At 40.9% G+C, this 16650-nt stretch overlaps 1 protein-coding gene across 1 annotated transcript in view; it reads right to left on the bottom strand.

Moving 5' to 3' along the window:
• Positions 1-14713: 14713 nt before the first annotated feature.
• The window catches only part of Tmc2 (transmembrane channel like 2), a 64834-nt gene continuing 62897 nt past the window's right edge, over positions 14714-16650 (bottom strand). Inside the window, exon 19 of the mRNA XM_004841156.3 lies at positions 14714-16364. Coding sequence (XP_004841213.1) covers positions 16147-16364 — 218 coding nt within the window. The 3' untranslated portion in view covers positions 14714-16146. The remainder of the gene's footprint in view (positions 16365-16650) is intronic.

Below are 16650 nucleotides of genomic sequence, written 5' to 3' on the forward strand. Positions count from 1 at the left end.
AGGGGGGTTTCACCAGGTGGTATCGCCCGGAGGGTGGGTGCGGGTGGCGCGCTGCGCGGGCGAGCAGGGCTTTTCCGGCCTCTGCGGCTGCGCGGGGGAGCGCGGTTGCTGAGGACGCGGTGGATTTCGCAGGGCCTGAAGGCCGCGAAATGGCTTGGAAAGGCTTTATCCCAGATAGTCCGATCCTTAGAGGTCTCATCATGTTTGTGGTGGGCAGCAAAGCTCAGTGGAGTCAGGGCGAAAGGTTCCACGTGGACCGCAGCGACCATCCCAGACAGGGTAGCAGAGGCTGCGCTGGTGACCTCGGGCGCCAGAGCCCTGCGTCCCCTCCTCCCACTCAGGGCCCACCGCCGGTATCCCAGTGAGCCCTTTCCCTTTCCACCTTTTCCGAACAGGAATGAGGCCTGGAGCGTTCGTGTGCAGATCCTGTGAGAAACAGGGCCCCCTTCTCTTTTTCTTGAGTTTACATTTTCTCAACTGTTATTAAAAAAACAAAAGCAAGATGGTGGCAGGAAATAATGTAGAAAGATAAACGACCCCACGTCCCGTCTTCGTAGACCGATTTCTTGGGGTGCTTCCAGGGACCCAGCTCCTTTCGCGGGACCACGTGTTGCTCACTGACTGGGATCGGCCTTAAATTCTCCAATGCAAGTAGCTCCGAAGGAATCGGAGCTGCTTCTATGTCTTCTGCGTTTAGGCACTCTGGTGATGATTTTAAATTTACTTTTGGTATTGAGTTAAAAATCCAAAACATGCTTATCCTTGAGGGTTGTATGCCTTGGTAAATTAATCTTTATCGGTGTTTTTATAAGTTAAATTCTCACGACTATTAGCCGCATTTATAATAAATGTAAATTTTTTCTTAACCATTTCAGTGACTTGACAAAAATCCAAATATTTAACTTTTTAGTTCACTCTTATAAGTTTAATATATTAAGCCTAGAAATGTGGTTGGTGGATCTTACAAAGCTCATAATCTCAATGTTACTTACCAATGTGGTTACATTGTTACACCTCTCTACTTATAATCATGAGTCTGAATCAGTTTAAAATGAATGAATTTGCAAAATTAACCTATTACATGCTTTAGTGTGTTAGTCTCTTAAACATTTGAAAAACCAAATTAAATGAATGATTACAGAATGTAATGGAAAATACCAATACTATGACTTTGATTTACTTCTTTTTGTTTTTTGTTTTTTTGGTGCCGGGGATTGAATTCGGGTCCTTGAGCCTGCGCAGCAGGCAGCGAAACCACTGAGCTAAATCCCCGGCCCTTCTTTTGGTTTTTTGAGGCAAGATCTCACTAAGTAGCGCAGGCTGGCTTCGAATTTGCAGTGATCCTCCTGTCTCAGCCTGCCAGTGCTGAGATCACAGTGTGCTGAGATCACAGGCGTGCGCCACCACGCCCAGCCTACTTCATTATTTTTATAGTTAATCCTAAATCATTGTGGGGTTGCAGGAAGGGGTTTTCAAGAGAAGTAAAAAAAAAAAAAAGAGAGAGAAGTCAGATCCATTAATGGATTGCAGAATTAATTTAGTCCTTCATGGGAAGTTTTTGTTTGTTTGTTTGTTTGTTTTTTGTTTCTGATAAATTCTTTTATTGGTACATTTTAGATAACAACACAATTACATTTCTCATTGGGAATTGTACCTTTACATAATGCATCTTGGTTCTTATGTTTTCCCCATTCCTAGCCCTCCCTTCACCCCCTCCACCCTTCCCTATTTACAAAGACTATTTCCATTTTTTCCATTTCTCATTTTTCCTTTCCCTTCTTTCCTTTCCCCTGCCCCTCCCACTACCCCTACCCCTTTGGACCTTTTCTTCCTATTTTGCGTTATCGATTATTCATTTTAATCATTGGTACATTTTAGGTATACAATATAATGACATTCATCATTGGAAATTTGCACCTTTACATAGTCTCTCTTCGTTCTTATTTTCCACCCTTGCCCAGCCCTCCCTTCAACCCCTCCATTCCTCCCTATTTACAAAGATTTAGTTCCTATTTTTCCATTTTCTCATATTAATCCCATTCCCTTCTATCCTTTCCCCTAGCCCTCCCACTTCCTTCCCCTTTGCCCCTTTTCTTCCTATTTCACATTACCTATTATACATTCAGTCCTTATTTACACTTTCAGTTTCTCACACCAGAGAAACTATTCGGTATTTACACATGTGTGTCCTATTTATTTCACTTAAGAGTATGGCCTCAATGTGCATCCACTTAGCTATAAATGTCTCTAATTTCTCATTTTTTATGGCTGAGTAGTACTCCATTTTATAAAAAAAAAAACACACTTTCTTTATCCAGTCTCCAGTTGATGGGCATTTGGGCTGTTTCCAAGTTTTAGCTATCAAAAACTGTGGTGCTATGAACATGGGCGCACATATATCACTGTGGTATGATTCTTTTAATTCTTTGGGGAAGATCCCCAGCAGTGGAATAGTGAGGTCAAATGGGACTTCCAGTCCTAGTTCTTTGAGGTATCTCCATACTGATTTCCACAGTGCTTGCACCAGTCTACACTCCCACCAGCAGTGGAGCAGGGTTCCTCTTTCCCCACAGCCCCACCAGCATTTGTTATTGGTTGATTTCATGATAGCAGTCATTCTTCCTGGAGTGAGGTGGAATCTCAGCATTGTTTTCATTTGCATTTCTCGAATGACCAGTGATGTTGAACATTTTTTCATGTATTTATTTGCTATTTCTACTTCTTTGTCTGAGAAATGTCTGTTCATTTCAGATCCCCATTTTAGGATTGGATCTTTAAATTTGGGAGGTCTGATCTTTTTAAGTTCTTTATAGATTGGAGATAGTAGACCTTTGTCTGAGGAAGAGCAGGTGAAGATTTTTTCCCACATTGTGGGTTGTCTCTTCACACTGCTGGTGGTTTCTCTTGCTGTGCAGAAGCTTTTTAATAAGAAGAGATCCCACTTGTTGATTGTTTGTGCTAGTTCATGGGCAACTGAGGTTTTGTTCATATAATCTTTTCCTACACCAATGTCTTCAAGAGTTCTACCTAACCTCTGTTCCAACTGGTTCAGAGTTTCTATTTTAATATTTAGATCTTTAATCTATTTCGATTTTAGTTTAGTGCATGGTGAGAGATATAGCTCTAGTTTTAATCTTTGGCAAGTTGAAGCCCAATTTTTCCAGCACCATTTATTAAAGAGGCTATCTTTCTTCCAGTGAGGGTGTTTGGCTCCTTTATCGAAGATGAGATGGCTGAGTGTGTCTGGCATTGTTTCTGCATCTTCTAATCTGTTCCACTGGTCCTCAGGTCTGTTTCTTTGCCAGTACCATGCTGTTTTCATCACAGTAGCTTTGTAGTAGAGTTGCAGGTTGGGGATTGTGATACCCCTGGCCATGTCTCTGTTACCTAGAATTGCTTTTGCTATTCTGGGTCTCTTCTTGTTCCACATGAATTTTTGGATTGTTTTCTAAAGGTCCATGAAGTATGCTGCTGGGATCTCAATTGGAATTGCATTGAATCTATATAGCAGTTTTGGAAGTATGGCCATTTTCACTATATTAATCCTTCCTACCCAGGAGCAGGGGATGTCTGTCCATTTTCTGATATCATCTTCAATCTCTCTTTTCAGAGTGCCATGGTTTTCAGAGAAGAGGTCTTTGATTTCTTTCATTAGGCTGATTCCTAGGTATTTCAGTTTTTTGGATGCTATTGTGAAAGGAATTATTTGCCCTATTTCTCTCTCAGTGAGTCTGTCATTGGTGTAGAGGAAAGCTATTGATTTTTGTGTGTTGACCTTGTAACCAGCTACTTGACTGAATTTGGTTATTAAGTCTAGAAGACTTTTGGTGGAGTTCTTGGGGTCTTCTATATAGAGTATCATGTCATCTGCAAATAATGACAATTTGACTTCTTCATTTCCTATCTTTATTCCTTTTCTTTCTTTCTCTTGTCTAATTGCCGTGGCTCATGTTCCCGGAACTATATTGAACAGGAGTGGTGACATGGGAAATATTTAAAAAACTCAGATTAAGGATGGGTGTGGTGGCACATGCCAGCACCTGGGAAGGAGGGTGAGATGGTGATTGAGGTGAGTTCTATTGAGATGAGCTTGAGGCCAGTGTGGGTTACATAGGTCAAGGCCAGCTTGAACTACATAAGATCAAGTCGCTGGGCCGGGGGTTTAGCTCGGTGGTTCTGCTGCCTGCCCTGAAAGTGCGAGTACCTCGGTGGCTCCTCCGCACCAAAAACAACAACAACAACAAATAAGATCAAGTCTCAGAAAACTGAAAAATAAAACAAAAGAAATAAAAGATCAAATTAAAGAGAATAGGAAATAAATTTGTATCACATAGAGTAAGCAGTATTGATTTGTAAAACATCCCAGCTGTATATACAGATATATACATTGTATGTAATGCCCATAGAAAATAGCTTTCATACACACACACACACACACACACACACACACATATGCTATTAAACTCACATTTCTGTGTATTAGATCAAGATAAAAAAGAATACCAGAGAGTCACTCAATGAGCTAAAAAACCCCCAGTCATACTTTGGTTAGATTTGAACCCATTGGCCACAAATGGGCTGAATCAAGTAGTTTGCTGATTTAGGTGGCTGAAGAAAAGTATACTTCAACTAGTGAGATACAAATACTTGTGACTAGGTGGGGACAAAGTATTGGTTTCTTCACTTCCATCCCTTCATTGAAATATTTTTTGCGAAGTTTTTTGCTGAGTCTATAATCCTGATCCCAGTATGCATCTGCAGCATGTGATGACATAGACTGTCTCTTTCTTTGGGCTGGTGCCTAGGTTCATTTTTCCTGCCTAGGTTCAGATGTTCACCATCAAAATGTACTTCAGCAAAATCTATCTTCCCCCTCTCCAAGCTATCATCCTCTCTACAGCCAGAAGGACCTAAGGCAGAATATCCTTTCATGTTCTGTTTGTGGGTCCTCATAGTGACATGAAGTAATGGGAGAATTGTAGACCTTGATATCCCAGGATCACCTGTGGTAGCTGGTCTTCAAAAATGGCCACCAATAATCCATGGCTCCTGTGTATCAGGCCCTGTGTCCCACACTGAACTGGGTTGGGTCTCACTTGCTTTACCCAATGGACTGTGGCAGAAGTGGTTCTCTGCCAGTTGTAGGCCTCAGCCTTTTGCATTCTGGGGAGCCCTGAGTTGCCTCATATGAAGTGCACCTATAGGCCAGGAGTGGTGGTCCATACCTGCAATCCCAGAGCCTAGGGAGTCTGAGGCAGAAGGATTACAAGGTTTTTTTTTTGTACCAGGGATCAAACTTGGGACCTTGCACTTTTGAAGCAGGTGACAGAAACACTGAGCTAAATCCCTGACAGGATTACAAGTTTGAGTCAAAGTAAAAAGTGAAAAGGGCTGGGTTGTAGCTCAGTGGTACAACACTTGCCTAACATGTGTGAGGCCCATGTTCAATCTCCAATATTGAAAAATAAAAGCACCTACTCTGCTGTGAGGCCATATGGAGAGGGGCAGACCCTGAGATTAAGTGGACAGGGACAGAGGTTTAGCCTTCCAGCTGTCCCACCAAGATAGACATTGTGTGTTCCAGACTGTCACTCTCTTAACTGCAGCCACATGAGACCCCAAATGCGGCCAGAGAAGATCCCCCCTCATTGTTCCCTGTCTACTCACAGAATTATGAAAAATAATATATTGTGGGTTTAAGCCATTAAATTTAGGGGTGATTTGTTATGCAGCAGAATCAGAGAAAGCAAAACCAAATTCAAACCCCAGTTTTGCCATTGACTTACAATGTGACCTTATACCTTCAGAGTAGCATGGGACTACAGATATCTACCACTACACCTGGCAATTCTTACTTGGTGGAGGGGAGGGTTGAGACAGGGTCCTGCTATTTAGTCCATGCTAGCCTTGAACTCACTGTGTAGCCCAGGCTGGCCTTGAATTTAAAACTATCCTCCGGCCTCCGCCTTCTGAGTGAAGGGATTACAGGTGTGCACCACCACCCCTGGCTAATTTTTACATTTTAAAAGTGTTGTAGCCAGAGTGATGGTTCATGCCTACAATCTCAGCTACACAGGAGGCTGAGTAAGGAGGATTGCAAATTTGAGACCAGGAATCCTGTCTTAAAAAAACAGGGACAGGAGCTCAGTGCTTACTGGGTTCAATCCCTATTACTGGAAATTAAAATAAATAGTGATAAAAAAGACAATAAAAAATATGTGATAGAGATTATGTGGCGCACTCCAAAATATCTACTGTCTGACCCCTTAGAGAAGATTGCCAGTCTCTGTTCTGAAGGTGTTCAGTTCATCTTTGCTAGGGTCAGGAGAGTGGGGCAGAAATGAACATAGTACTTGTAGAAATGAAAAACTCTTGGAAAAGAAATAGGAGTGACTCACAAAGGAAACAGGTGTGGCAGAGAGTTACAAAATTGGAAGATATAACCAAATAGTTTAGAGTGCAACAGAGAGAGATAAGACAGTGAAGGAGTGACTAGGAGACACAGAATGTGGAATGAAAGGGTCTAACATCTACTTTGAAAACTCAGAAGACAGGAAGGGAAAGAAGGAAGAGCAATATTGAAGCAATAATGAATGCAGTTTCCCCAGAACTGATGAAAAATATGGCTGCAAAAGTGTAGGAATTTCATCTCTTGAATGAAAAGGAATCCACATTTGTACCCATTACAAAGAAACAGCAAAACACCAAAACCAAAGAGGATCTTGAAATATTAAAATAATTGATTCAGATTTATAATGGTTATGGAATTGTTCAGGTATAAGAAATCTGAGACCAATTTTATTGTTACATTCTGGGAATTTGTTCATCTGTGTTTTCACATATTTTGGGTTGAAGGTTTTTTTTGTCCCTTCTGCAGCATCTGTATAGATGATCTCTTTTAAAAATTTCTGAGGGTTATATTTGTCTGTTTAATTTCATCAGACTTGTCAGAAAAATATCAATTTTATCAAAATATTAATTTTTTTTTTGGTACCAGGGATCGAACTTGGAACCTTGTGCTTACCAGGCAGGCAGCAGAACCATTAAGCTAATTCCCCAGCCCTCAAAATACTAACTTTTGATTTTGCTTATTGTATATACATATTTTTTATTTTTATTATTTGTTTATTTTTTTTTTTGGTACAGGGGGTCGAACTTGGGACCTTGCACTTGCGAGGCAGGTGGTAGAACCACTGAGCCAAATCCTCAGCCCTATACATATTTTTTAAATTAACTTTTGCTCTTATATTTATTGTGCTATGGTTTGGATCTTAAATGTCCCCCAAAAACATATATGCTAAAGACTTGGTAGCCAGCAAAGAAAAGGAACAAAATCAAATTCTTGTCTTCATGGAGTTTACGTTCCATCAGAGACAGAAATCAAGTAAACATGTAGCACATCTGATGTGAATATATGTTTACAGTGGTCCTCAAAGAAGAAGTGGCATTTGAAGAAATAGTGAGCCATACAGAAATCTGAGAGAATAGTGACAACAATGGTAAGCATGATCTCTGTCTTCAGAGACTATAGTCATAGGAGACTGACTATAATCTAGGGCTAAATTGCAGTGGTATTATAGACAGCTAAATTAGGTAGAAATATTATAGGTGGTCAGACAGGGCTAGGCCCTCAAGGGAGTCAGTGCAGAGGATGAGAACACATTACAACTATGGCTGGAGGTGCATCTGTTAAAGGCCGGGCCTCAAGATAAAGATGGAATCACCAGGCCTACATACCTCCCCAGGGGATAATTGGTATCAACTGGTCCAATAAAATCTAGATAGACATCAGTTATCCAAGTAGGTGACCAGGACCTCCTGATCCATACTTTCCTAAGAAAAGGTCTTTGTTCTTTCCATGTACACTTGCTAAGTGACTTGCTTTCCCATTGGATCAGTATTACCTAAGCAGCTATACTTGTAATCTAATTGGTTGATCATAGTTTTGACCCATGTGTACCCACTTCGTGATTTTGTACCCACCTCGTGAATTTGCTCTGTAAACTTTCTTTGAGAAGTGGACTTGTTGGCAACCCACTTTTGTGTCCCTTCCTGTCTCTTCGGAGCTGTCTCTCTCAAATTTTTCCTACTCTTAACTTCCATTGTTCCTTAGAATTCATTCTTTGATTTTGGGAACACAAACTCAGTGTATCTGATATTTAGCAGGTTGGGAGTTACATTATTTCCCTTTATCATTATGGAGGTTGACTGGAAGGTGGTCTGGCTTAATGTTCCCAAGGTAGACTTCACAACTAGAAGGGATTTAGGTATTCAGAGGACAGTATGCAGGTCATTTAAAGATGAAAGGTGAATAGAGTGGAATCAAAAGATAGAAACCAGAGAAGAATGTGGTAGAGGTATAAAATTCAAGAGACAAAATACTGAAGGATTTAGAATGTAAGATCTATATACTATAAGAGGCTTTGGAAGAAAGACAGGGTGAGTTGTTTGGGGTTGATGAAATTCTTCATTCTCTATCAAGAAATTCAATTGAAGATTAATTTGGAAGTGATGATGTGCAAGACAGATTGCCCAGTGGGTGTCTGCTGGGAAAATGTCCTGCATGGGCAGCAGCTCTGAATGGAGGCTGTGGATTTCCCAGGTGTGCCTCAGGTTAAGCTTAGAGCCATGCGGCACCTGGGCCTTTGTTTTTTCTATGTAAATAACATTGTTCACCTACTGAGAAGGGTCATTTTTCTTTTAGCTCAGCCTATGGTTAACTGGTTTGTTGCTGGTATAGAAATTAACAGAAATTTTGCTGCAGCCAGCACCAAAGGGAACCTATGGAAGTAGAATGTGCAATTTAAAATCACCACAAGATGGGGACACTTTACAAATTTCCCCAGTGAAACTTCTCAAATCAAATTGGAAAGGGCTTCTAGCAATTCCTGGACTCTTTTCTCAAGGACGCTCCACAACATTGTTTGATGATGAGTTCCACATATAAACAACATTTCTTTACATGGACACACAAGATTAGGGAGCATGTTGGGATTAGTCCTCGTCTTTTTTGGCAGTGATGACCTGGAAGCTTCTGAGGCCCAGTAGTTGATTAGGATTATCAGATGCTTTACTTAGTGTTTGTGTTTATCCTAAGGATAGATCTTATCATGTCTGTGACAATGTCTGTTATTTATTGAACACTTAGCATAATGATTGGCACTTTGTAGTTTTACATCAATTTGTTACATCTTCACAACACAAGAAGTTGGGTTGTGGTTTAGAGATAGAAGTGTCTCATTGTTCCATATACATCTATCCCAACTATGACCTTGGCTTTTCTTCACATTAGTCTTCCAACTAATATTGCACTGAAGGATACATTGTCTGGTATGACCCTGCAGATGGCTATCTTTAGTAGCAATCCTTAGCACTCAGAAGCAAGCCTAATTTATAACAGTCGATGGCACACACACACTTGGTGATTTTCCCTCAAAGAATATATTTTGGTTTTTATTTCCCAGGAGCCAAAAGAGATAAAGTCTCTACCACTTTTAGGTTTTAAAAGGTTTTCTTCAGAACAGCATATGGGATTTTTTTTTTTTTTAACAAAAAATAGTACTGAGGATTGAACTCAGGGGTTCAGAGCTTACTTTTTTTAATTAAAAAAAATTTTTTTTTGTGACAGGGTCTTGCTATGCAGTTCAGGCCAGCCTTGAATTTACTATGTACCCCAGGCTGGTCTTGAACTCACAGCAAGTATCCTGCCCCAGTTTCTGAGTGTTGGGATTACAGGCATGTGCCACCACGCCCTGCTTAACTCATGGCTTTCACACTGAACTATCTCCCCTGCTCCTTTTATGTTTTTATTTTGAGATTTGGACTCTCTTACTAAATTGACCAGGCTGGGCTGAAAATTTTGATCCTCCTGCCTCAGCCTCCCAAAGTGCTGGGATTACAAGCATGTATCACCACACCCAAGTTAGCATGTGGGATTTAAAAATATCTGTCAGATATCCTTCACCTTTTATCTGGAGAGTTTAATCCCTTGCATTTACTTTGTTGTTGTGTCTTTTTAAAAAATAAATTATATTTTATCCCACTCCCCCCCATAATGCCCCCTCCCTTCCTTATGTACAAAAGCTTTGTTTCCATTTTTCCTTCTATTTTCACCTTTTTCTTTTCCCTCTCTTCCTTTCTCCCTCCTTCCTCCTGTGTTTCCCTTCCCATTTGAACATTCTCTTCCCATTTCCCACTCCCAATATCTATTGTACATTTTAGTCCTAATTTCCATTTTCATTTTCTTACACCAGAGAAACAATGTGATATTTAAACATATGTGTCCAATTTATTTCACTTAAGAGTATGATCTCAAGGTCCATCCATTTAGCTGTAAATGTCTGAAGCTCATCCTTTATGGCAGAGTAGTACTCCCTTATATAAAAAACCCCACATCTTCTTTACCCACTTGTTGATTGACAGGCATTTGGGCCTACAAATCTTGTTTTCAAGATTTAGCTATTATAAACTGTGCTGCTATAAACATGGGAGTGCATATATTGCTGTGGTATGATGCTTTTAATTCTTTCAGGAAAATACCAGGAAGGGAAATAGCTGGATTGAATGAAACTTCTCATTTTAGTTTTTTGAGAAATCTCCGCACTGATTTCCATAGTGGTTGCACCAGTCTACACTCCCACCAACAGTGGAGAAGTTTTCCTTTTTGCCCACAGCCCCTCCAACATTTGTTATTGGTTGATTTCTTGATAATAGCCATTCTTTCTGGAGTGAGGTGGAATCTCAGTGTTGTTTTAATTTGCATTTCACAAATGACCAGTGATGTTGAACATTTTTTTCATATATTTATTTGCCACTTCTACTTCTTCATCTGAGAAATGTCTTTTCATTTCAGATGCCCATTTTTGGATTGGGTCTTTAAATTTTGGAGGTCTGATTTTTTTGAGTTCTTTATGTATTCTAGATAATAGTCCTTCATCTGAGTGGCTGGTAAAATTTTTTTCCCATGCTGTAGGTTATCTCTTTACTCTGTTGGTTTCTCTTGCTGTGCAAAAGCTTTTTAATAAGATGAGGTCCCAGTTGTTGATTCTCTGTAGTATTTCCTGTGTGTTCTGGGTTTTGGTCATAAAGTCTTTGCCTACTCCTATGTCCTCAAGTGTTCTACCTATTCTCTTTTCCAGCAGATTTAGTGTTTCAGTTTTAATATTTAGATCTTTGATCCATTTCAATTTTAGGTTACTGTGTAGTGAAAGATATGGTTCAGGGCCGGGGATTTAGCTCAGTGGTTTCACTGCCTGCTGTGCAAGCTCAAGGACCTGAGTTCGATCCCTGGTACCAAAAAGAAAGAAAGAAAGAAAGAAAGAAAGAAAGAAAGAAAGAAAGAAAGAAAGAAAGAAAGAAAGAAAGAAAGAAAGAAAGAAAGAAAGAAAGAAAGAAAGAAAGAAAGAAAGAAAGAAAGATATGGTTCAATCTTTGGCATGTAGGAAGCCAGTTTTTCCAGCACCATTTATTAAAGAGGCTGTCTTTCTTTCAGTGCAGGTGTTTGGCTCCTTTGTCAAAGATTCGGTGGCTGAGTATGTCTGGAGTTGTTTCTGCTTCTTTTAGTATGTTCCATTGATCCTCAGTTCTGTTCTTTTGTCAGTACCATGCTGTTTTGTTTTTTTTTTAATCACAGTAGCTTTGTAGTATAAAGTCAGAGATTGTGATGCTCCCTGCCTTGCCTTGTTGCCCAGAATTGCCTTTGCTATTCTAGGTCTCTTCTGGTTCCAAATCAATTTTAGGATTGTTTTTTCTAATTTTGTGAGGTAATGCAGTTGGGATTTTGATTAGGATTGCATTAAATCTGTACAAGAATTTTGGAAGTATGGCTATTTTCACTGTATTGGTTCTTCCTATCCAAGAACAAGGGATATCTTTCCATTTTCTGATATCTTCTTCAATCTCCTTTTTCAGAGTACTGTAGTTTTCAATGTAGAGATCTTTTACTTCCTTCATTACACTGATTCCTAGGTATTTCTTTTCTTTTCTTTCTTTCTTTTTTTTTGGTACTGGGGATTGAACTCAGGACCTTATGCTTGGGGGGCAGGTGGGGGAACCAATGAGCTAAATCCCTGGCCCTGGTATTTCATTTTTTTTGTGTTTACATTTATTTTGATTCCTGATATATTTTTATTTATCTGCTTACATGCTGTGTATATGTTGTGCTGTTTTTATTTCTTTGCCTTTTTCTTTCTCTTGGAGGCTCTATCAACCTAGGATGACTTTAAATTGAAATTTCCATTTGAGTTTTTTAGAACATACAGATAGTATGGGAGTTTAGATGTGTGGTATGAGGGCTGACTTGTGGATATGACTTCTCAAAGGAGACCATTTCTCTAGTTTCTGCTAGGGTCAAGAGAGGTAAGTGGCAAATTATTTCTTATAGTTTCTTATAGAGCAAGAGGAGCTTGGTGCCCTAGCTTTGGAAGGGCTGGATATACACTTCAGAGCATGTCTGCAGTGACTTTTGAGTTGCACCAACATTGTGGATGCTATTGGTATGCTGCCCAGATCCTCTTGCTGCTGCATCTGCCCCCAGTTTCTGTGAGTACACAAGTCCAGGGGAAGCCAGGTGTTACCTTTCATCTTCACCAAAAGTATGTAGCTGCATCATATGTGATTCTGTGTAGTATGGAGCTCTGTGGAAGTTGAGCTCTTAGTTATTAGAAGTGAAAGGGTCCAGCCAGGCATAGTGGCACACGCCTGTAATCCCAGCACTCTGGGAGGCTGAGGCAGGAGGATCACAAGTTCAAGCTCAGCCTGGGCATTTTAGCAACTCAGTGAGATCCTTTCTCAAAATAAAAAAGGGCTGAGAATGTAGCTCAGTGTGAAGATCCTGGGTTCAATACCCAGTACTGGAAAAAAAGTGAAAGAGTCAACCCTTATAATCTCCAGCAGATGAAATTTAGTGTCGACTTTATTTCCCTCTAGAAAGAGATGGACCTATCAACTAGAGTAATATCAGTAAGACACCAGTCATATTTATCTGGAATAATTGTTAAATAAATGATCTAGTTCAAATCATACTTAGAAGAGTTGAGGAAAGGAAAGAAGGGAGGAATGGTTCTTTATGCTTGATAGTCCTGTAGGCTGAGTAGTGAAGTTTTAAGATGGAATGAGCTGGAGCTGAAAGCGCAATCCTTTTACTTCTAATAACTAAGAGCTCAATTTCTGCAAAGAGTTCCATTGTACAAAGAATCACATAAGACTCAGGAACACACTTCAGAAGAAGATCAAGGGCGACACCTGGTCTCCTCTGACTTGTATACTCAGAGATGATAATGACCTTTAGTCTGTTTGCTGACACAGTATGTCCCACCTGTGAAGCCACAGCACATGAACATCTGTTCCCTCTTGCCTATGCTTCTACTCATACCCTTAGGTCATCAGAAATTTCCTGTAAGCCAGGGATTTAGCTCAGTGGTTCCCCTGCCTGCCCTGCAAGTGCAAGGACCCGAGTTCAATCCCTGGTACCAAAAAAAAAGAAATGGCTAAGAAATTTCCTGTTGACTGAGGGCCTGGTAGCTGCTATCAACTAATCCTTTGGTGTATTTTTCTTCTCAAAAAAACAAACAAAAACACTTTAGAGTTTTTCTTCAATCATTTGAAATTTATCTACAAATTCTTTGATAATTCTCCATTCAAGAGGTGATGCCTAAATCCCTTTCCCTTTGAGTGTGAACTAGACTTAGTGACTCAGTTCTATGAGTGAAAAATGGTGGAATTTACTTTTTTTTTTTTTTTTTGGTACTGGGGATCAAACTGAGGACCTTGCACTTGCAAGGCAGGTGCCAGAACCACTGAGCTGAATCCCCAGCCTGATAGTACTTCTGACACTAGGTCAGAAAAGACCCTGACTTCCACATTGCTCTCCTTGAGTTGCTCACTCTGGGGGAAACCAGCTGCCTTGTTATGAGGACATCCAAGCATCTGTGAAAATTTATTAAATGAAACAGAGTCATTCTTGTCATACTCCACTAAAATAGAGTTGAAGGGCCAGGAGAAAGAAAAGGAAACACTTAATTCATGGATGCCTTCTCCAGAGATTCTCACAGAATCAATACAGTGAAACAGCCTGCTATATCTTTAAGACTATTTTTACTTAGCAACTGATGACAGAACTGCTAATTATGACCGTAAGACCAACTTTACACAGTAACTGCCACCATTTGCCAATCAGAGCTTGCCAGCTCCTGCAGAGAACCAAAAAGTGCCAGAGAGGTTTCAAATTAAGTTGCATAGATTTTTCTGTCCTGATAAAACCCACCAGATATATCAGAGGCCACTCTGGCTTATGTGTCTGTGTGTCTCAGATTGCAATCCTATTCTGTCTTTATTCCCAAGTAAAATTTCCCTTATTGGACATTTGCCTCCATATTTTAGTTTGACACAGCCCTATGGAGAAGTCCATAGGGGAGCAACCAAGGTCTGTCAGCCAACTAGGACCTGAAATTTCCTGCCAGTAGACACATGTGTGAACCACTCTGGGAATGTATCTTTCAGCTCTTGTCAAGACTTCCAGTGACTATAGCCTGGTTGGAAATTTGCCTGCAATATCCAGAGCCAGAATTGCATATCTAAGCCACTCCCAAATCCTTGACCCACACAATCTATAATAGTAATATATATCCATTGTTTTAATCTGTCAGGTTTGGGGGCTGATTTGTTATACAGCAATAGATAACAAATACACCCCCTCACATAAAATTATGCTTTGTCAACAGATGATTTATTTGTATTTGTAGTGGGTATTTACTTGTACAGGTAATTGTTAAAATAATCACTAGGAGTTTGATGGTTCTGGAAGGTACCTCACTCTGTTCCTATCCCCAGGGCCTGACATCCCCAGTCAGGATGATATTGAAGGCCAGGGGTTAGCATGGCAGCTGACCTTAGGCCTTCCAATGCTGATTGGTTGGTATCTGGCTGAGGGAGAAGACTCCCTTTAGAACACTCAGACATGGAATGAGATGGCCCTTTGGTTCTGAAGTCACACTGCTTGCCTATATCTGGGAGTGCAGAGTAGAGGAAAGGAAGGACCTGTCTGTAAGATACCCGGGGCTATTGGAGAGTCCTAGACCATGACTCCCACTATGCTAAGCCTTTGGCCCTGCTGGCAAAGCCTTCTTAATAGTCTGGCCTCCCTGACTTAATGCCTACCAGGAGACATTCTTCATAGACCCATGATGTATCACCAAAGTCCGGCTCTGCATTGTACCCTTTGAAAAATTTTTAAACCATCTTCTAGGTCCTTTATACAATTAGTGGATTATCAAATTCCTTTTAGAATTTGGTACATATATAAAAAAAATTTGGTGCATAAAAAAGATTTTTCTGTTCTGAGCATCTTTAAGTTTCCTTTGATTAGACCAGAACAACTGTATTACTCACTTTTTCCTTTGTCTTGCTGCTAAGAGGCTCCATTGTATTTGTGCCTGTGTGCATGCATGCACGTGTGCGTGTGTGTGTGTGTGTGTGTGTGTGTGTGTATTTAATTGGCACCAGCTTTCCTCAGGCTAGGTGCTGGGGTTATCTCCAGTGTTCTTACTCACCACGACTGGATTTTGGATCATTTACCTTTATTTTTATTTGCTTCTTGACCTTTTGTTTAAGCCACTTCACCTCCTTTGGGTAGGGGTGGTGGTCAGAAACTTAGGCCCTTCTGTGTCTTCCTCCTGGTTAGTGGAGCTTCAGAAATCTGAGTTCTACTATGTGTACCATGAGAATAGTCTACTAGGGCGCTCATAGCCCCATCCCTCCTCCTGAAATTTGGAGCCAAGGCAATTCACTGGAGTGAGGTCTAGAGTTGCCTGTACCAAATATTAAAAAGGACAGGGTAGGGAAGGATCCAGTTCCCCTAAAGGCAGGGGAAGCCATTGTCCTCCTTTTGATTGCCAACAAGAATCTGAGACTAAGTCATCACAATTCCCATGTTAAATGAGAGGAAAGGGCAGGGGGATTTAGCTCAGTGGCACTGCACCTGCCTGGCAAGCACGAGGTCCTGAGTTCAATTCCTGGTACCGGGAAAACAAACTAGAGAAGAGAGAATATGCACGTATGTGCTCAGAAAGAGGACACCAGTGTGGGAATATGTGAAACGGTGGGGCCTGAGGATCAGCCCCTGGACTGGGACTCCTGTGCATCCAGCTGTCAATGGGGAGGCCTCTGAGCACTCTTTCCAGAGGCTGACCTCCAGGGATGAGTCCGAGACTGGAGTTTGCCAGAATCAGGTTTGACTCCTGGAGGCTGAGATCCAGGAAGGTGCTGGGAGGCAGGCAGCAGGGTCCCACTGGCAGAACTGGTGGTCCCAGTGTCCTGTGCCTTCTTGTCCAGGAACTGGCTTTGGCTAGCAGAGTGAGATGCGGGCTCTGAAAAACAAAGACAAGAATGTGGATGCAGGAAATTTTGTATTGCCTGAATTGGAGCTCCCTAGAGCTGCCCTGTGCTTATATAGCTTTTAGTCTCATTTGGTGGTGTGAAAGCTGTCAGATTGCCTTCAACAGTCTGGGGGTACCTTGGCCTGGCATCTGCGTAAACAGAGCTGTTGGAGGAGTGTGTTCTGCTGGCTGGAGAGCTAGATTTTGAATACTCTAGCATTAGGCTAGAGCTTGTATCCTACGTTTTCTAGATTATGAAATAGGGACAAAAGAAGAG

This window comes from Heterocephalus glaber, unplaced genomic scaffold (assembly GCF_053883595.1).
Source record: "Heterocephalus glaber isolate CG9 unplaced genomic scaffold, H.glaber_assembly_v1.0 deba00001532, whole genome shotgun sequence".
NCBI classification, from domain to species: Eukaryota; Metazoa; Chordata; class Mammalia; order Rodentia; family Bathyergidae; genus Heterocephalus; species Heterocephalus glaber.